Consider the following 22,636-nt stretch of genomic DNA (forward strand, 5'->3'; position numbering starts at 1 on the left):
CGGTCATGTTTGCCACCTGTTCAGAGCATCTCTACCCTTTCTCTGGCCACCAGTTCAGGCCACTCCAGCTGAGAGGGCAGCTGTGAAGGTTAGGAAGAGCTGGCAAGAAAGGAAAAGGTACATAACTGCCACAGGAACTTCAAGAGCATTACATTCAGAATACTTTAAATGCAGCCTGAAGATTAAACGCAGCTGAACCGGTGCTGTCTTTCACTGGAAGAGAGCCAGCAACACCAGGCCTGCTGACCACCTTCATCTGCTCTTCCCTTCCCTTCATGCCCACACAACAGCAGGAGCTCATGGCCCCACACCCCTTCTGAGACAACTGGAGCTGGAATTCCTGCTGCGCAGGTTTGCAGCACAGCTCCCAACAGCACTGAGGTTGGTACAGCAACAGGTTCCCCAGAGGAAACGGGACATATCCTTCAGTCTTCTGTCCTGTAAAACTGGAACAAGAGTGCTTCCTTAACCTTATGGGGTACAAACAAGTAAGTACCCTAACACTGGGGTAATGCCTGCTTAAAAAAATAAGCAAATGACATGCCACATGATAGAGATACAGCACAGAGTTCTGTTAAGAGACTATTTTAAAGCCAGTAAGCTGCTTTTTGGTGGTTTGTTTTTTTTATAATATATCATTGGTTTGCAGCTGTCCCACTGACTTGGATTTAAGCCACAGCAAGCAAATCTAGACCTAAAACATTGCCAGATCTTAAAGATGCTGCTACTCAGAGTTCTGCCATGGCCACTGGAAAACCAGAAATGAGTTAATCCTGCTCAGGCTCACAAATGTTTGGGTGCAGGCTCAGACTCATACTGTCTTTGGAAAGCTCATAACCTTGAAAGCTTTTTATTTAATTAATCTACTGTACTATCTTTTAAGCTAGCTAGCTTGATGGATGTTACTCAGTTGTACCATATAATGTTGCACATTTCAGCTCCTGTACCTTGAGTTCACAGTGAATTCTTATTATGTTAGAATTTAATCAGTATTTCTAAAAAAATCCAAATTACTTATCACCACACAAGCTGAGAAGGTTTTTGTTTGTTTTCAGTGTGATGCTTTAATAATGTCTTACTGCTGGATAAAGGAGCATGCCTGCTTAGCATCCCACTGCCAGTCCTAGTCTTCCATTATTTCTTTTTGGACGATGTGCATGTTTCCCCACTCAATAAAAATAGAAAGCTGGAACCACTCTTTCGGCTGAAAGTGGAAGTCTGAGAGAAGACGAAACACAAAACTTGAACACAAGTCACAGAATGTTAATTGGTGTCTAGCAGCAGCTTGCTGATGATCTGTACACCACAACTGGCTTTAAGAAAGCAAAATAAAAGAATGAAATCTGTCTAGGCAGAGGACTATCCTAAATCCTCACTGCAGGAAGGAAACAGAAGTCACGCAGATGCTTACTTCAAGTCTTTACCTTAGTAGTAGAAAATCCTTTCCTGCTCCTTTGGAAAAGAATAATCTGATGTTTGTTCACAGAAATCAGCACATACGAGTCCATTGTGCTTTGCTCTCTAAAAGCCAGTAACTAAACCTTACTTTCCAATTCACTAATTATTACTGGAAAGCAAGTCTACATTCAGAAAAATTCTGAATTTATGTAAAGAAGAAATTAGGTAAAAATCCTGTGCATTCTTGTGTTTTGAGTTACTTGCCTATTGTCAGGTCCAAGAGCTGGTTTCTCTCTAACAGGATAGGTTCTTTAAAAGAGGAGAAGAAGAAACAATTCAAAGAAATGCTGCTGCTTGACACAGGAAGAAATATTCCCTCTGTCAAATAAACTTCATCCACCAGATGGACACCAAGAAGCAGGGCTAGTGGGATGGATCAAGTGAGGTGACTCAAGCAAAGGTTTCTAGTAATAAAGGATGAAAAAACAGCCCACTTTTGATACATTCCGTCCTGGCTAAAGTGCTTGCATCAAGACATATGAAGCAACATACAGGTGATAGGCAAGGAGTGATCACACACACACATCCATCCATCCATCCATCCTGTTCTGGCAGAGCAGCAGGCATCAGTGTTTGAGGTATGCCTTTGGGGCACAAATTCCCAGTACAGGTTAGTCTAACATTTCAACCATGCTGTGATATTTGAGATCATAAACCATTTTTACAGGGACAAAGTCCAGTCTAGTTCTGTCCAAATGTTTCCAAAAACGCTCTTCCAATAAAGAAATATTTTCCAATAATTTTGTATCTATCTGATGACTGGCCATTAAGCTACACAAGCACAAGACAACTAAGAGGTAACCTGTGGAATTCTTTTAATCCACAAGGTAAAATGGAATTTGCCATCTGCTCAACTAACTGGTGCATCATTGAATTCATCTCATACAAGCCCCTTGCTGCTTAAATGTACAGTGCAGGTGCAAGGCACATATAACAAATGTAGGCATTGGACTGTAATACCCTTCAGTATCATTGAAATAACAATGTCCCCTAGACAGTGACACAAATATAGGCTAGCTTCTTGTCCTTTTAATACCATGCAGTTCTCAGACAACCACTCACACCCAAAAGACAGACTCTGCATTTTAACTAGCAATGAAAATTTTTTAAAGCCTTTTCTGACAAGGGGATTCTTTAAAATAACATGGCCTGATTTTTCAATTTATTTTTTGTTAAGTGCTTTTCTCCTGCTCCCTGCTGGTGTTGAGAAGCACCTTTCACATGGATTTAAGAGCAATCTCAATTATCAGTGGCTGACACACCATTTTCCTCCTTTCTCCCCTGTCCTCTCTACTGAGGCAGTTTCATCCCTCTTACTGAGGAACTCACTGACCACCTTACGGTTCAAAACGAGCACTAGGTAAGTACCAGCAAGAGTGAAACCTATGACATACAGCTCTTCTAAACACAAAGAATAAACTAGAAGGAAAGAGCATGCTCCCCCTTCGTCTTCTAGGGCTACAATGTGACAGCAAGCAGGGTAACATAATTCCTTTCCCAAGCTGACACCATCCTTTAAGTAACATCTTGCATGAAATATGACCATTCAGACCTGGGAAAGAACAAAGGTAGCCAACACCTGAACTTATCTGTAGATGGGCTACAACTTGAAGGCACTTTACTATCATTTCACCGCTCACTGGATTACAAGAACATTTCTTCTGACATAGTTTTTTTTTTTTCAAAGGGCAGCTCCTGTTTGTGTTAAGCCTGACTGCCTGTGAATGCAATTAACAGAGTAATATCATCTAATCAACTATCTGATCTTATTAACTGACAGACACAAGAAAAGCCTAACTGCATTCCCACTTTCACCAGGGCACCTCTTAAACTAGATGGCACGTGGGCTTAACACATGCTTCACAAAAAGGGGATCCCATTTTCCCAAAACCAGTATCTGTTACAGAGAACTGAATGGAAAAGAAAGAAAAATCATTAAGCCGAGGTCATGTTGACATCTAAATGACAGCATTTAAAATCAGTAAACCTTCCTTACAAGACAATAGAGTTTTTACTCACCTGTACTACTTCTACTCCTCTTTTCCTGAAAAAAAGAAAAAAAAAAAACAAGTAAATGTTAGTGTTGAAAACTTGAGGAAAAAGTAAAAACAAAAACTAATGGAAAAGGGTTGCTTCATACTAGAATGCAAACAATAAAAATCTGCACTAGTAAATAACCTGATTCAAATTCAGGAAAGCACTTGTTCAGTTTCATTCCTTGTCTAGGAAGCACTTCGGCAGTTTCTGAATCATGGACTCAGAAGTGACTCAAGATGCATGCTAAGCAGCTGGGACTGATAGGACTGCCAGGTGAGCACAGGTAGGAAATGGCTGATACCAGGGAGGGAGCATCTCAATTTTAATTAGATCTAGCTTGCTTTTCATTTCTCATGTGCACGCAGAGTGTGCAAATGACACCAAAGCACATTCCACATCTTTTATTTTAATCCAAAGATACATGTATAAATGTCAGGGAGAATGAATACAGCACCTTGCAGCCATTTATCCTCTTATTTACAGCCTTGTTCTACTCCCATCATCTTGATACACAGGATGCTTCCCTGGACTTCAGTTCAAAGACTTGCAGTCAGTCTGACTCCTGCAGGAGAAGCATCCAAACACTTGGGGTTTGTCAGAAAGGTCCACGCCTCTGGCCATATGGAGAATAGCTCCAGTGACCCTGAATTGTCAGGGATAAGAGACTGGAGAAGCCTATTAATTATACACCAAAATGTTTAGAACTGCAATGGGTAGAGCCAATTTAGGCAGATCTGTAGAGGCAGCTGTCTACTCTGCAGGTATGAGAACTGAGGTTCAGGTACATGTAGCCAGTCAATGTTCAGTCACAATCTTTGACAAGTTATCAAGCAAAATAAACCATTTATGGACTAGTCTTAAGAGCAGAACTGAATCTCTGGCACAACGCCCAGCCATCCCTGCTCCATGCCCTCCTCCCAGTATATGCAGGCTATTTAATTATGTTAGAACCTTCTCCTCACTTTGAAGCCAGGAAATTTAACTTAAAAATCAAAAGCCTCATCAAGTGCAAGACAGGAATCTTTCTTCCTTGTTCCCACTAGCCCTGTATGTGAAAATCAAAGACCCTTTTTGGGGAGGTCAGAGAACAGGACCGCCTAACTCTGCTCTCAATGCTTTTCTATCTAAGAGCGTCTGTGTTGTTGTCCATAGTCACAAATGCTGCACACTGCTGAATACACAATGGCTCCCCCAGTTTTCCTCCCAATACAGTAGTTCTTTCTTCTGGGAGGCCATTACAAAGATGCCCAAAGGGACAGGCGATCAATCAGCATCTATGACACAAATTGCTCCCTTTTCCACTTTACCAGTCTGGAGTTTCTCTGGCCTAGAAGCTCCATTCAGTACACAGGCACAGGAGAGAGCTTGTTGTTGCTCAGCAAGGAAATTAAAAAGAAAATGAAACCAAGCACCTCTCACAAAGAATTTCAAAGCCCTCTTGCAGATAACAGTAGCTGTTAAGTGGTGGGTGATTAATATACTGCCATTACAGTGTGGGAAGCATTGCTGCAGATCATAACCTGAGGCTGGCCAGATGTGTTCCAACTGTGCGGTAAGAAGAAAATATGAATTTTGTAGAGAAAGAGTTAATAGTCAAATTGTTGAAACCATTATTTTCACAGAGCTAATGAGAAAAATAAGAAAAATTAGGTGGGGAATGCTGTTTCATAAATTAGGGCTGCAGTCTACTCAGAAGCATTCCAAGTATTGTAAGCTAAAGCTTAAAATAACCAAATCAGCTCCATTTTTGCTGTGTCTGCCCTGGAGTAAACAGAACTCAGAACTGCCATTGAAATACACCACACTTCAGACAGGTCTACTCCAGAGTCCCTGGAAGAATAATGATGAATGGCAAAAGCTGCATTTCTTGTCATGGCTGCATACACACTGAATAAGCTTTATTCTACTTTGAAGAAAAAAAAAATGCAAGTTGGGTGCCAAACCCACTTGAGAAAGAGTCAGTCCAAAGGTTTTCTGTAATCCCCCCAAAATGGACTCTGTAAATTTTCTGGGACTGACTGAAACCAATTGTACTGCCCCAGCAGAAGGGAAGAAGCCAGACCAGTCAACAGGCAGAAAGAAGGGGTGCCTGCTCTCAGGTATGATGTCACACATGTTTAAAAAGGTACAGGAAGGAGGAAGCAATTTCCAAGGCTAGTTTGGTCTTCCCCTTTTTCAGAGGGGGGCAGGATGTCCTTCTGGTTACCTGAAATACAATACTTTTTCTATTTAAACCCAGGGGACCAGAAACCATAGAAGCATGCATATTTTGAGGATTAGTTAATTTGGGAAAAAATCCTCTACCAAAATAGCTTTATTTGAGAATAAGTTATTTTAAAAACAAGAAGTATCCAAACAACCAGGATGTCAACACACCTCAGTTCTGGCATTAGCAGATTCTTCGCCTTAAAGATTTCCTAAGCCAGCGACTCCAGGCTTTTCAGCCAGGCAGGTCACAGCTGCAGGCTCAGGGCAGCAAGATATCTCTTATGCAACCAAGCATGCAATACCATCTAACCACACTAACTGCCTTACGTCACCTGTGAAAGGGCTTAGGGTCAGGCACAGAAAGAAAGCTGATCCTTAGCACAAGAAACTCTAGGACCTTCAAAAAAAAAAAGACTAAACAGAGAGAATGAAGCAGACTGTGGGCCACAAGCAATTCCCCGACAAGGGGCTGCCTGTGCAAGATGCTCAGTGGAGACAAGACAGTTGCTAAATGAACTGCTCTGGGAACCTGATAGAGCCATGGACCAGCCACCACTTCTTCCTATTGTGCTTTAAGAAGCCAGTATGAAAAATACATCCTACAGCCCTGGTGTATGTTCTTTTGGGCCGTGTCTTTAGCAGAGGACAGGTAGATCATGATGGACAGGACGGGATGGGATGACTACTTCATTTGGTGTACTGACCACTACTCTTGTGTCCCTCATGGTGTTGTCCATGACCCTTCTTTCTTCCCATGTAGTTTGAAACTGAGCTACTGCCTACCAGGGGAAGGGCTCCCTTTCCCTGCTGGCCTGGCTGCCTCCTGACTTTGGCAATGGCTATAGAAAAGGCTATACAAACCTCACAGCAAGTCTCTCTTTCTGAGGAGAAAAGAAAGATAGTTATTAGCTGTATTTCCCTTCTCCCTCCAAAGAGGCAACAGAACTGTGTCAAAGAGAGACTGTGTTTGCACACTTCCATTGAACAGGTACTTGAAAAATTGTCAGTTTTAAATTATATTCCCAAAGGTAACTAGCTTTAAAATACATTTTGTTCCAAAAATCATCTAGACAGGGATCTTGTACTCCAATCATCAGCCTAAGAAAAAAAACATATTAGCAAATTTTAAAAAACCTCCGAGATAAAAGAGAAGGAAGGAAAAAAGTGAACGTGATAAAACTAAACTGCTAACTTCCAGCAAAGCTTTATTGTCTTCAAGTGGCATTGTATGCCTAAAGCTATGGAAATCTATACAGGACCAGGACAAATTACTGACTGGCATTGCATGTTCCCTTCCTTCAGCACACAATCTGCTGAATCACACACTAACACTGACAGGAAATCCAGAAACAAGTAACCGCTGCATTAGCCTGAGATACTGAATAAAAACCAGAAGCTTGTTATGACTTATTAGTTCTATACTTGAAACCAGTGAACAACTCTACTGGATAATGCAAGACTCACTGTATACAATAGCAACTACAATAATTACCATACAAGTTGACTTCATGTTTAAGTTGGAATGATGTATGGATTTAGAAAAGAATTCAATATCAAGTTACTAAAAGCACATTAATCGGTGTCTTGAAATTGATGTTTTACCACAGCCTCAAACTATGTAGAATAGCTGGTTTTTGGACTTGGGGATGGGTTTTTTTTAACATCCAAAGTAAACAGTTTGGACTAATTCCCCACAGCATCTAGGACCTGAACATTATGGTGAATGACAGTTAAAAGAGAAAATGACTATCAAGTTGTATATCATAGTCATGGTTAAATTAAGCAACTTATTTTTGCTGTCTGGTCTGAGTGACAGACTGAAAAATGCCAAATTTACAATTTCAAAAGTAAAAGGCAATCTTTCTATCCGTTTTAATAGTCTAAGAAGTTATTAGTGCATGCAGTGAAGTTCCTTTTCTCAGACATGAGAATGTTTCACTTCAAAAATTTCCCATGTAAAGAAGGGGCTAATAATAATAGTAATAATAATAATGTATTGCTTTGATATAAAAAATAAAAGCATTTTCACAGAAAAGCAATACATTGGCATCAAAGGGAGTTTAAAAATATTAATGCATCAGAGCAAAAACCTGCAGCCACTCAGACTTTCCACCACATTGAAATTATCAGACACGAAGAAAGGCACCGGGCAAGCAATACCAAAGCAAAGCATGAAAACCAGCCAGTACCGGCCAGCCACAACCTTTTGGACAGCCCATTTCTCCTCCTGGAACAAAGACAAGCTCAGCTCCATTGCCTTAGCTTTTCCATCAGCAGAATATTCTGTGTTTTTATTATTAAATATTTGTAACAGTCCTTGCTTTTATTATTTTTCATCACTGATGGACTCCACCTTATTGTCTATCAGGGAAGCAACAAAGCAGCGACTCCAACATTGGGGTGCTTGCTCCAGGGGCCCCAGCTCACAGCCACAGCCATCAGTGCACATGGAAGTTGCTTGAGGCCATCTGAAAACCAGCAAGATTCAGCTGTAACAGGGGGACTTTTTGTGGTTTATTTTTTTGCACACAGATTGTCAAACAAGCAATTAATCAGAGTTATTTTTACCAATTTGTATCCAACTATACTATACTTCAGCAAGCTTTTCCCCAGTAATCAGTATTTTGAAAAGATTTATGACTGAAGTGGATCAAAAGCTGGCATTTGGGGGAGGGAGTTCTCAATTTTCTCAGTCTATAAAGCACCATAGATCCAAAGGAGAAGGGAAATAGAGTGCACCTTTACAATCTGGCAGGAACAGATAACGGGGGTGAAAATATCTCACCTAAAACTCTAAGTGTTTTTCAAATGGGCTGAAAAAAAACCCCAAGACTTTGGGCTGTCACAGAAGACCGTCCAAGTAGGATAAAACCCCACAGAGGGTAGCCACATTTGTGCATTTCTTCTTTGTTTCTATAAACAAGGAATGGTCTGATCATACATCAGACACTACAACAAGACAAGTCATTTTTACCACCCCAGTCACACACAACATTTGGTAGAACCATCTGATCTTCTCCACATCTTCCAAGCATTATATCATCTCATTTACAGCCATTAAAAATGCTTAAGAGTGCTGTATCAGAACAAAGTGTCCTGAAAGCAACTAGAATATAAGAGAGGACCTTGGTAGAGCAGCAGCATCATCACTCTGGTATTCACCTGCAGTGCCACAAATACCCACTACAATAAACATTCACCAGCAGCTCACAGCAAAGATCCAGCTAGAAACCCACTAATCCCTTATCCTGCAAAAGCAATGACAAAGTGAAGCATCCAACACCAATGCTCAGAGGTTCAAGTCGAAGGGAGGAAAAAGCCATGAAACAGAGAAAGCAGGCACTGCAAGCAGTAACTAGGGGAGATAAACTGCCTTTAGTTACTAAGTATTAAGACAGAGTTTCAGTAATGGTTTAATGAAATATTACAGGGTTACTAATTTCAGCATTATAAAAAACAGTTAGTGCAGAAATAAAATCTGTGTATCCCAAGTTATAAAATCCAAAAAGTCAGTACAAACTCAAAAGGATCTGTTTTCTTTTTAAACTAGGCATTTAAGATGGATCAGCGCTGCTGAGCTCTGCCAGACTCTTTTCTTGGAACGAGTGACCCCAGGTTCTGGGAGCCCATACTTGCTGCTTTCCCAGCAGGGACATAAAACCTTTAACCACAGCCTTTCAAGAGAAAAAAACCTGAAGAATCATCAGTGGGAAGAAGGAATGATTAACAGCTGCACAGAAAAATTATTAAAGGCAATGAGTTATTCATCCTACCAGACATTCAGAGACGTATTTAGTACCTGATGACAATTATAAGCAATTGGGCAGGATTCAACCTCCAGCCATAGGCTTACACCACCAGACATCATCAGATCCAGTTCTCAGCTATGGCAAGCAGACACATCATGTGATCTCTTTATAACCTTATTAAAAACCAGCCTCAAACCAAGCTGTTTTGGCACTGCATCTTCCACTACAAGACATTAATTTCCCAAAGGTCGGAGTCCTTCAAATTTGCAGGCTAAATCGTTCCAGGATCATCCCTCAGCTTCAATAAACGGTTTGCTTCCTCAAGCACTGCAAAGAGCACGCATGTCCTTTCTGTTCCCAGATCCTTTGTCTCCCCACGACCCCAGTCACCCCAGTGTTAATATGACCCTCTGCAAAAACCAACCGCATGACCCATCCCTTTCAAAAGTCTTTCTAAGGTCACGAGGCACCAGTGATGACTCAAAGAGACCTGAGAAGAGGCAGCAGAATCACGAGGCAGAAGGCAACATCCCTTCCAGCGACAGATATGGTATTTATCTTTATATATATAAAACTCTCACTGCAGAAGCTATTGGAGGCTTCTAGAAACATTTGAGCACAGTGGGATGGCTCCTATGACTGGAGATTTGGAATGGGAGGATACCAGCTCTTTAGGAAGGACAGGCTGGGGAGACAAGGAGAAAGTGTCACCCTCTATGTCAATGACCAACTGGAGTGCATGGAGTTCTGCCTGGGAATGGATGAGGAGGTGACTGAGAGCTTAGGGGTCAAGACTAAATAGAGGGCAGACAGGTGACATTACAGTGCTGGTCTGACACAGGTCATCTGACCAGGAAGACCGAGCACATGAGGCCCTGTATGGACAGATAGAAGCAGCCTCACATTCACCATCCCTGGTCCTCATGAGGGACTTCCCAGCAAAATCCATGGGGCAGATCCTCCTAGAAACTATAGGAAGTCATGGAAAATATGGAAGTGATTGGTGACAGCTAGAAAATTGTGCCTGACAAATCTGGTGGCTAAAGTAAGTGTAACTGATGCCATCTACCTGGATTTGTGCAAAGCATTTGACAGTCCCACATGACATCTTTGTCTCTAAACCTGAGATGTGCCTCTATGTTCTGAGAAGGAGCTTCAGCTGCTCTCATCTTCTCCAGATGAGATCACTTTGGGCATGCTGCACAAACACCACCAGTTCAGCATGGCCAGTGAGACAAGGCTCTGCTGAGCCCCAGGTTGGTTCTGCTGGTCTCCTGCACACCATGAGGGAAAATCAACGCACACGTCCACTCTTCTAAAGCCAAGGGGTACAGAGAAAAAAGCATGTCTGTCAAGCCAGCTTTCATCTAGAAATGGCTTTTAATCCACTAACCCTGAAACCAAATGCTGTACATCCACTGTAGCGTTCCAAGACTTTGGCAAACAGCCTTGAATAAACCTTTTGGGAGTTTTTATAGAGGCCAGACACCCACTGAGACATGCATGAGAAATGTGTAATACACAAAATGTTTTTTCACTTCTTGGCTCTCTAAAAGAGATTGGGCATTTTTTTGGCAGAAATTAGAGACTTATTTAAGTTCAGCAACTTGCCATGCAAAAATGAGTTTATTCATCTCCAGCCAGGCTTCAAGTAAGATATATAGGTGTCTGGGGCTTTTTCCTTTGTGCAAAACTTCATTATACAAGCAAGGGAAAGTTAACATGTCTGGTCACTGAAGAAACCCATTTGCAACTCTCTTTTCCCCTCTCCATAAGGGATGGCCCTAATGTATTGGCATTGTACAAGTCAGACATCAAGCTTTCCTCAAGTTTCATCACCTTTGAGAGCACTTGTGATTTCTTATCTCCTACACTCACCAAGTGACCATTCCTTGCATATGCAAGGAACAAATTTTCATTTATGGAACCAGAGTCAGACATAGATTCATGGGCATAACCAACAACAGGAGTCTATGCGGGAAAGTCATCTGTGCCAGAGACACTGGCACAGATAGCAATCATGTTAAAAGCACATCCATGTAAAGGTTTAGCATATAGTAAGTAAAGACATTCCTAGAAATCTTTTCCCCTCAAACTCTGCATCAGTTTAGGCTCACGTAACTCTTCCAGTCAGTTCCTGCTTTGTTTGCTCCCTTTGAGACACATTTCAAGCTTCAGCCTCTAGTTTGGGGCACTTATGAATGTAGCTGTTATTTCAAAGAGGACTGGTTGGTTAAGCCCAAAATAAAAAGCTGGCTAAAAGCAGTTTAGTATCATCTGAAACTGGATTTCACCTTTATTTCACTATGCAGCTCCCTCGAAACACTGCACGAATCACGTAAATGGAAAACGGAAAAGCACTTGGAATCTTAAAAGTGCAATTCTGCAGCCTAGTACTCTACTTGAGAGGAAAAAGATGTTCAGCAGAAAAAACATAGTATAAATTAAAGAAATGTGAATTGAATTGCTTTTCTCCATTTGAACAGATTCAGACATTAATACCAATAATGGGAATTTCCTTCCCCTGCAACTGATTCTTCTGCTCGAGTTTATGTAAACATAGATCAAAGAAAAATGATTTTACTTTGTTTGGAAGCCTCATTAGAGAGGCCTGCAACAAAATGAAAGCTTGCCTTTCAGCAAGTGATGATCATACTGTTTGAAAATATTCCATTTATTGACATGTGGCCAACTTCCCTGAGAAGGAACAGGATAGAGTGTTTGATAGTGCTACAGTGAATTATCTTAGCAATGTACACAAACTACACATGATCCTGGAAACGAAAAAAAAATGTCTGCAACATGCAATACTTGAGTATGGTCCTACTTCCAAAAAAAAGTATCTAAGTGGAAAGACAGCAAGTAAATACATGGGTTTTTTCATAAAGCACACAGAATAATATTAGTAGCTGATGTGAACATTGGGGTCCAACACACACCCCTGGGCAAAAAAGTTCAGGTATGAGAACAGAGTTTTCCGTTGATATCATTGGATAGGGCTGCAGTTTGAGGAGGTGGAAATCCAACATATGGAATAAGGCACTGCTGCCAACCTCGTAATATCAAGGCAATATAGGTCATGAAGATTCACAGAAATACACCAAAAGCTTTGGGCAGGGATAGGCATAGGATTGTTATGCATAGGATCAGCCAAGGTCAGAAAGTGCAAACTTGAAGCTGGAGCAGAGATGAGACAGTGAGACAAAAAGTCTCCATCATTTACCAAAGTTTTTGCACCTGAAAAGCAAAAACAGTATCTTTAAGAAATCTCCACCCTAGCTGGTAAAAATTCCCTGTCCTGATGTCTATGTATGTGTTGTAAATATATCTGTTTTATCAGGAGTTTGATCTCCTTTACATTACAGTAAAGTTTGCTGTTAGAGAAAGACTAAAATTCTCCCCATTTCTTCCAGTCCATAGGCTTCTTGCTTTAAGCAGTAGCATTTGCATAGGTTTGCATGAACACCCATTTTCTTATTTGCTTCAGTGGATTGTTTACAGGGCAGTAACAGGAAAAAAACCAACCCTTTTTTATGATTTGACAAATCATAAAACACAAATACTGCCTGTTTTTTATCAAGCTGTTAGACAAAATGTACATCCCTCTGTAAGGTAAAGTGAATTACAAAGACAGAAGTTCTTCAAAGCAAATTCTGCTTGCTTGCAAGAAATTTAGAGAATCCCATCTCTCTGAACCACTTTTTTTTTTTTTTTCTGATTAGCTTCAGCCCTTCTGCAGGCACCACTTTTGCCCAACAGGTCCCCTTCAGAGCTCTGCCTTGGGCCAATACCCACAACATGTGCCTTGCTGTCTTCCCACACCCCTGACCTTCCATGGCACATCTCACTACTCCACTCACACAGACACGAGGATACACACACACACAGAGGGTCCTCTAATTAATCCCGCCCTTGTTTTTTTTCTTAACTCAGCCCAGACAGCAGCTGTTACACCCATCATTTCCATCGGTGACTGAGCACATGAGATTTAAGATGACAACTTTCCCTAATTTGGCCAGGGCATGAAGGAGCTGATATACAACCCCCAAAGTGCTACTACATTTTCTAACCAGACTCTACCCTAGCCCAGATTCAGACCTGCTGGGAGGTCTCTGCTACACTGGGAGATCCAGACAATTTCTTGGGCCTCCTCAGATTTTCTAGAAGTTGCTTCAATAAGCTAAATCATATCAGAGCTGTGCTACTTATACCCTCATTCTCCCTCAAAAAAAAAAGCCAAAGGCCAACAGTTCACCCGCATCTTTTACATCTGCTTCCCTTTATGGACTTAATCTAGATTTTCTGGTATCTGCCCCTCTCCATTGCAGCACTGGTGTGATCACAACCCGCTGATGAGTTTAAAAGATAACCTAAATTCCTTTTAAAGGAAAAAAAAAAGCTAAATTTCTATTCTAATCTACCAAATTACCATTGTCCTTATCACCACTAAGGAGGCGGACATATAAACAGCTGATCCAGCTTTTGAGTGGGAGTTGGAGGCAGATGCACCAAGGCATAGTACCAGCTAGTTGTTTTCCTCTGGATTATATTTGTCCCGCACCACCCTGAAACTCATTCTTCAATCCCAATAATTGGCAGCAACTAATTAGGAAGGAAAAATGCAAGTAGTTTATTAAATGTTGATTTCATGTTTGATTACACATGATCACAGAACAAATCTCCCTTGGACAAGTGTATTCATTTTCTCTTGCTCACTTCTTTTGTTTGTAGACATAAGAAACAAACATTGTGAAGATGCTGCTGTACCATGCACTGGGATTTCAAGTCTACAGGTGACTGCAGAACACAAGGCAAGGAGAAGCTGACAATTCCTCTGCTGTTTCAGGTTGCTTTCCACATTGCTCGTCATGGGATGCACATTACTAACTCCCCATGTTCTCTCTTTAGGGCTTTGACATACAGAGAATCAACTCAAAGATACTGCCAGAATTACATCACAGGTTAATTGGAGATACATCAGCATAAAAGAAAGGGACTTGTTGCAACTTTTAAATTGCTGTAATTCCAAAACACGTACAAGAACTTAAAGAATCATTCTACATAGGAAAAAATCTACATTAAACAACAGCTTCAAAATGATGTAGAAAATTCCGATCTTAGACCCTTGAACTGTATCTACTGAGTAATGTGACTTTTGTTCATCCCATTTGTTATCACTTAAATTATCAAGTACTAGTAAATGAAAATGACTGAACCATGTTATACTATTAAAATTTGCAAACGTACACATTTACCTCTTTATTCTTAGTAAATAAAAATAATATTTGCTCAGAATATTTCCAAGAATTCTTGTTTGTGAAGGTAAAAGAAAATCCTTGAAGAAGTGTCTGCTTTTATACTCCACTAGCACATCTATCTGCGACAGCAGGATTTTGTATCCAAAGAAGTCTTTTTCCCTGGCAGCATGTTTTCACAGCTCTTTGCACAACAGATCCCTGCAGTCAGCCGTGTTTCATGGCAAAGGAGGCTGCTCCACACCCAGCTTTACGTAACCCCCTTGCACACAGTTGCTCAGCCTTGCTGACTTCACTCTTGCCCTGGGTGGGTATTATCTGCCCACATGGACTTGCAGGGTTTCATGCTCAGTCAGCACACAATCCAAGAGGTGCCAAATACACAGGCATCAACTTAAGGTCAGAAGCTAATCCAATTTAACAAAAACATTCCTCTTCAAAATCATCCCAGTTGACCACAATTATTAAGTTGTGAGAGTTATAAAATGATAATCAAAACCTTGGGAGAGTTGCACTTGAAGAGACTATAAACCACTACCTTATTTGGACTACTCCCTTACATCTCAATGAAACACTACATCACCCCTAATTATTTTCTCTAGTTTCCACACAAAATTAAAAAAAGTAAAAAGCCAAGTTAGTATATTTTTTGGAAGAATAATTTGAACGCCTACTTTTTTTCCCTCTATCTGAATTCTAGCACCACCATCCATATCATGTAAAAGAAGACTTCACAGCAGGACACTCTCTCAAGGCCTGGCTTCAAGAGAAGACCAAATCCAGTGTAAAGTACTAAAGTGCAAATTTTTTGAACCTACAAAAAGCACTGGCCTGCATTCCGGTCAGACATAATACCTACAGTTCCAATTACTAATTTCCGATAGAGTTTACAACAGCAGCCAAGTGCCCCGGGGCACTTTTTAAACCACAGACCCTGCTTACAGAGGTACACTACAGCTCCATTTATATCCCTTTCTGTCTTCAGCATATTCAGTCAGAAGTGACTCTGGAAAAGTAAGAGATCATTTAATTATGATTTTATTCTACTGTTTTCACACTGTGGTGTTCTCCTTAGAAAAATACTAGTAAGGTCACGCCTAGACTTTTTTAGGAAGATTTTCCCTGGTGAAGATTAACTTCTCTGTTCACATCACAAGTGGGGAAAAAAAAAGCCAACAGACAAACAATTAGGAAATGAAAGAAAAAAATGTAAAACTGCATTTTTGGCTATTTAAGGCTATGAACTGAAAAAGAATGAATAAGCTTTTACGTCAAAACCAAACAAAATTTTAATATTGTTGACAGCAGAAATATCTCTCTTTTTTAAGTAGTTCTCTGTAAAATATGTCACTATAACTAAGGCCCTAACCCACAAAGTCTTGCATCCTACCTTACAGTAAACTGCTTACAGATGATTCTAGAGATAACCTGTGTGCCAAACTTGCCATTACACTTCTCCCTCTGCTCATACACAACAGAGAACTAGCAAGAACATAATATCAAAGAGCAAGTTTCTTTTCATTTCTTCCTCAAAGTTAATCACTGCCTCGGCACTAGGCTTGCTCAAGATGCATTACCTAATGTCTCTACTCACCTACAGCCATACAGCTCTTGTGCTGTAATTAAATGGCACCAAGCCAAACATCACTGGTCTTGCACCTTTCTAGTAGCGTAAGCAGCCAGGACACGCTTATGCTGTCAAGTACCAAACACCTCCACTGATGATGAACGTGCTCGGACAACATGGGCGACAGAAGCCGTGGATGAAGCTTGCCATCACAGACGCTTCACACACACAGCACAACTTTGTATTTATTCCATAAGCCCAGATAAAAAGGTATTTTTAAAAAGCTAAAGTTAAAATTCAGTTTTTCAGTGGAGAGGTTTCATATGAAACGGGTTTTAAAACTGCAACCTCTGAGGAGGACATACTGAGTCCCATCAATGCCTCAGTCAGGACACATTCCAGGGACGGGAGGGTAGGACTACAATCTCTGTCCCTCAGTTTTACAGCCGATGCTCTTTACCCTCTCACCCACCTCTCTGCTCTCTCACTTGGAACTCCAAGGCTTCTACTAGCTGCATCACACAGGCTCAGGCTCAACAGTTACCCCAGCCACTTCTGCATCTCACTCCAAAGGCTCATCTATCCTACCGTCCTTCTGTGTTGTCATGAAAAAACCATACCTTAGAGAAGCAAGAGAGAGAGAGAGCAGAAACACAACCTCCAAAAAATCAATAGCATGGAAAATCTATGAAACACTGCCAGTCTGAGTATAAAATAAGAACAAACACAGTAAAGATCTCTTTTCCCTGATGTAAATATATGGTTTCAGAAGTCAGTACCAGTCCACAAGTAATCCAGAAAATCATGGTAAAAAGAAAACAGTCTTTCTCACACCAGGACAACTCAACAACATGAACTTCCTTCAGAAGGAGTAGGAACAGCATCCCAACTTAAGTACATAGATGACTCTTGCCTGGGATCAGGAAGGGTGCTTACACCAGCTCAGAGCATCACACAGCAGGCAGCCCACTCTGATCAACACATCCATCTTCTTTCCTAGATGTGGCTCACAGCTGTTCATTTGAAAAGCAACCAGCAGAGAAGGTACATGGCCTTGTAGTCTAGAAAGCTTTCATACTGGTTTGGGCATTTTATTCTTTCCCATGAGACCACTCCTTGAAACCTTTATATACACAGAGATTAACTGACCACACTGTGTTCTGCAGACATGCTGTTTTCAGTCCTGTGGATAAGACAACTGATGTAAACAGAGCTCACCTTAAAATACTAAACTTCTTCTAAAGCAAAGTAACTGCCTGCCTTGTTTTCACTTGGAAGGGTTTAGATTACACTGTTCCACTTTCACTGCTAGTATATGATCTGGCCAGTGTTTCAGAGTTACATCCTCAACGGGAAAGGAAGACCAAAACACTGCTGTGCTGCTTGCTGGTCACTGGAAAGATGTACTGCGCTGTTTCTCAAACATCATTTCAGAAGATGCATCAAATGATCCCATATTTCAGAAAATAACTATGCAGCCTTAAAATCTCCTAGGAGATCCAGGCCTCATTTACAGGGGAAAAAATAGTTTCTTGGTACAACAGCAAACAGCAGCTTCTTTTAGAAAAACAGGCTGCAGACCATACCTGATCTTCTAATTTTTAAATAAGCATGACAAAACCAAGCTGTTACTCACTTCTGATACAATCCTCAGCCAGCCAATCTTCAGTCTTTCAGATATTTAGTAAAACTAAAAATTGTGTAGAATAAACACAAAAGAGTACAGACTTCCTGAAGAGCCAGTCCCAGTAAACAACCTGCAGATGTGAAAGAAAATTAATCACTTCTGAGAAGCGATTATTATTTTTTTTTTCCAGTTCACAGCTAGATGAGTAAGTTACACAGCACCTCCACAGATAAGCTGCTACATGAAGAATAAAAGACTCCTACTTTGGGGGATTTTTTTTTTTCCAAAGTTCCTGTGTTAGATAAACCTTCCCATTAGCATCAGCAGGTTTAGGTTCAAGCTCAAATTTATTTGTAGCTTCCAGAGTTTTCATTTCCCTGTGTTTCATCAGGTTTTGTGTTGGAAAGTGCTCTACTTGCTCTATGTACAGGGTTACAAGGGCCTTCCTGGAACTCAGGCAGCCACACAAGAAGCAGAGAAAAATGTAAGCAAGAAAACAACCCTTATCACTATCACTGTCCCTTCTGCACTGGATTGGTAACAGAGCCTCCTGGCTCCTTCTCGTCTTTGCTTTTCAAACCCTAGTTTCACTTTCACCACAAATTAAAATTACCAAGTTAGCAAAGTCAGTGCAAACAGATGAAATCTTTGCTTGGCAAAAACTGAGTAACTACTTACTCTCTATACGATGAACTGAAAACATTCATTAACTAAATAGGTCTGAAAGAGAACAGCAGTTGAGAGAGCTCAACAACTAGGTCTGATGATATTTCTTTTATAGAAATCACCAATGGGAAGCAGACAAGTTTTAACAACTTGAATTCTTAATTTTGAACCATGTGTTGGAGTAGCTAAATGTGAATTAAGAGCTGCTGACAAATAACAAGATAAAGTAATAAACACATTGGCTCTCCTTTGAGATCTATGAGCAATGCACAGTCAGTTCAGTCACTCAACAGTGTTCTGACAGGTTTGTATTATTTCAGCATTTGACAGGCAGAAAAAGTATATTGGGAAATTCACTAATTTACTTAAATTGCAGTGAAGCCAACTACTAAGCCAAAAGCCAGGCCTATTTTGGCTGCCAGGCCTATGCCTGATTCAAGGGTCTTTTTTCTATTCTCTCTTGGATAAGAGAGTATTCTTTGATTTGGAAACTCCCTGTACAACCCCCGCACCAGTGAATACACGGAAGACATCAAGATTTAAACACATTTCAATTGTTTGCAGCTCATCTACATACACCTAAGACTTTACTCATATTTCAAAGCTGTCTGGGTGGTGTGCTTCAAAAACACCTCATAGTCAAACTATACACTAACAGTACAGAGGGAAAGAGCCACCTCTCAGGATTTTTTGGGACTGGCCTTGCAAAAATGCTTCAGTTCCTGTAGGCATCCAACACCAACATCAGACATTTTGAATAAATAATTAAATTTCCTGAAGTGTTGGAGAGGGGGGAAAAGACATGGGAAAGAATTTTCACTTTTAAAGGCATACAGAGAATGAGAAAAACTTAACCCTTTAGTAGTTTTTATTTCACCAAAAGGAGGTCAAGCTTTGCTGAAAGAGAACCTTCATCCCTCCTCTTACAGAAGGCTCCAACAATTATCCTCTCAAAGCCAAAGCGGCTGCTGAAAACAGCCCCACACAGACATTAATGTTTCAAAGACCAAAAAATATTAAACCAAAAACATTCTCCAGCACAAGTCTTCCTTTACTGTAATAATCAATTGAGTTAGAAAAGACCTCCAATATCATCAAGTCCAACCCTTGATCCAACACCACCGTGGTTACTAGACCGTGGCACTAAGTGCCACATCCAGTCTCATCTTAAAAATCTTAAAAACCTGCATGTTGGATCAAGGGTTGGACTTGATGATATCGAAGGTCTTTTCCAACCCAGTTGATTCTATGATTAGCAGCACTGCTAGGCTGCTCCATTCTGCCTGGATCTGCCACAAACGACAGGCAATCTACTTCAATTTAATGGGAGAGTGAACCAGGATATTTCGTATGGACCATGTACATTTTCCAGAAACAAACATTTTGTGTTTCAGGTTTCACTGCCAGCAGCAAGTGTGCTAAAAATCTATTCTTACAGGGAGTTTTCATACCCACATATCAGTCAACATAAGTAAAGGTGGCAGCAGCACTAACAGGAAACTCAAATACTACACTTGGTCCTACAAAAACAAATTTCAAATTACTCCACCGGATACTTCCCTGGGCCAAGCAGGCATTTAGAGTATTTTTAATGGCACCAGGGTTGAATGTTTTAATTACTACCTACCACATTTTTGATTCTTGGCCATCAATCGTTGTTATCAAGCCATGACATCTTTTAAGTGCCTGCTCTCAGTAGCTATAGTACAACAAGGCAAGAACAAATCAGCAAAAGAAATCCACGTGGTGATCCCAAGTTTGCCACCAAACTTGTGCCACTATGAACAAAATCTATTTCAATTCCTGTCTCCCAGGCTTTCCATTAAAAAAAAAAAAAAAAAATCTGAACACCAGGTATATCCAGTTCCCAAGGAATCCAACTACAGAGATTCCCAACAGCTTCAGAGGAAGCTGGATTAGGCCAAGACCTGCAAACATGGTCAGCTCTCACCAAAGTCAAGGATACTCAGCACCTTAAAAACTAGGATCTTTTGAGAATCTCAGCCTAATTTGAATGCAAGGATTACTATTTTAGGAATAAGCACTTGTACACAGAACTTGGTCCCCATGTAACTTGTCTATGGAACAAGATTTGGAGATCTTGTTCTTACATATCAGGAAACAGCTTCACCCAGAAAGAAATCTGTGGTAAAGCCATCCTAGAATAAATTGCTTTGTTTCCAAAGTCGTTACCCAAGCTAGGAATTAAGCATTTTAATTACCATCTCCTAATTCCAGTTAGTGTAATTTGGCGGGGGGGGGGGGGGGGGCAGGGAAGAAACACGCTTTTCCACAGACTGCTGGTACGAAAGCTGACCAAAAAAAAGTGACTTTAAAAACACACATTGGCTGTAGTAAGTGTTCTAACCATGTTCTGTGGCTTCAGAAACACATTTTTCTCTTTGAACAAACTCCTGTATCTGGTTCTACAGAACTTTTTCACAATGACAAACAGGAGAAACTACTAACAAGGGAAAATCAGGGAAGTTATTTGTTAATATACGAACAGCTACAGAATGTCAGACTGAAGGTCCCACCTACTCTGCCTCTAGCTGTTCTTTCTGTTCTATAGCCAAAGACACAAAAGAAACATCCCAAAATACTGTTTTCCTTCAGTGATTCTCTTGCAATCAGAGCTACACTGTTTCTTTGCTTCAGTGATTCTCCTGCAATCAGAGCTACACTGTTTCTTTGCCACTGCAAAAAATACTAAGGGAACACCTGCCAAAAAGGAATGAGACTAAGCACGACAATTTAATAGATTATTCAAGACAAAGGAGAGATCGAATCACAGCACAAAAATATTGTGCCAACCCCCACCCAAAAAATACCTATTGTGAACAAAGATGTAGCCCTTTGCTGATCAGGAAACTGCTACACACAGTAGCACAAAAATGAGAAATGACTTACTAGAAAAGCTGGAGGTTGGCACAGCTCACCTGGAAGGGACAGTCTGCTGCAACCATATTTTTCTCCAATGCACTTGAGCTTATTTTACTTAGAGAAAAAAGATAAAACTCCCCCATGACCCTATGCCTTTCTCATTCAATCACTTCTGACTCTTCACAGAATCGTTGTGGGCTCCAATCCTAGTTGACTCAAATGAGCACTTACATCCCACCAATCTCTTAGAAACATTCAGCATTAAAACACAGCAAGTGACCAGCATCAATCAAATAAAGTCTTCTCTACTCTCTAGAGACTTCTCAGGAAGACATGATCCATATGCTAAAGATCCATGAGGTTTGATTACAATACCCAGAACCAATGATAACCTCTGAAGGTAATTCACAGAAAAGCTAGCCAAGACAGGCTTTAAATTACATTTAGACCAGACAGTAATAAGACCCACTATTTTTCCTGCAAAAGAGCAAGTTCTGATCCACAAAAATGCTCTACCTTGCGGTGCAATGCTATTTCCAAACAAGTAATCCATCACTAGTGAGTAACAAAAGTGATGAAGATCAATGCCCTATACCATACATAAAGAGTAAAGCTACAGTTACCTTGCACTAACAAAGTAATCAGAAGGGAAATCAGCTAAAAAGTTCTTGAAACAAAGTTAGGCCCAAACAAAAGCAATTTAAACTTCAGGATGCCTATGACCAAAGATTTTAAATTCTACCAGATTGTGGGAAAAAACAAAAACCAAGACCAAACAAACCAAACCACCAAAATTCAAAGTACAAATTCTCCCATATGCTCAGAACTGAGGGCCTAAAATAGCATTAGAGAGAGAAAGAAAAAGAAAATGGAGTTTCAATGCCCTATCTAGCAGCAAGTCTGTACTTTCTATTCAAAGTGTGCTAAACTTTTGGTTCTATAAAGGCCAGGAGAAAGGTAAAATAAAGACCTAATCTTCAAAATTCACTCCAGCCTGGATAAAGTCCCTGGACTTTGATCTATTCCTTGAGACAGAAGGAAAGGTTGCACCAAAATGTCAAGCCACAAAGTCAAAATATAACCCCATCCAGCACTTTTCCACCAGCAAATAGATCTCTTTTCCTCCTGTAGCCCCAGCTCCCACTTGCACTCCATGCAACTAGGAACAACTAAAGGTATAGTACAA

General features: G+C 40.6%; 1 protein-coding gene across 4 annotated transcripts in view; it reads right to left on the reverse strand.

Annotated features, from left to right (window-relative positions):
- ITPK1 (inositol-tetrakisphosphate 1-kinase) overlaps positions 1–22,636 on the reverse strand; it is a 158,653-nt gene that overhangs the window by 107,355 nt on the left and 28,662 nt on the right. For all 4 annotated transcript variants that reach the window (XM_027673761.1, XM_027673754.1, XM_027673768.1 and 1 more), the window contains one exon: positions 3,478–3,502. In XM_027673761.1, the coding sequence (XP_027529562.1) occupies positions 3,478–3,502 (25 nt within the window). The remainder of the gene's footprint in view (positions 1–3,477; positions 3,503–22,636) is intronic.

This window comes from Neopelma chrysocephalum, unplaced genomic scaffold (genome assembly GCF_003984885.1).
Source record: "Neopelma chrysocephalum unplaced genomic scaffold, ASM398488v2 Primary Assembly neopelma1_24, whole genome shotgun sequence".
NCBI classification, from domain to species: Eukaryota; Metazoa; Chordata; class Aves; order Passeriformes; family Pipridae; genus Neopelma; species Neopelma chrysocephalum.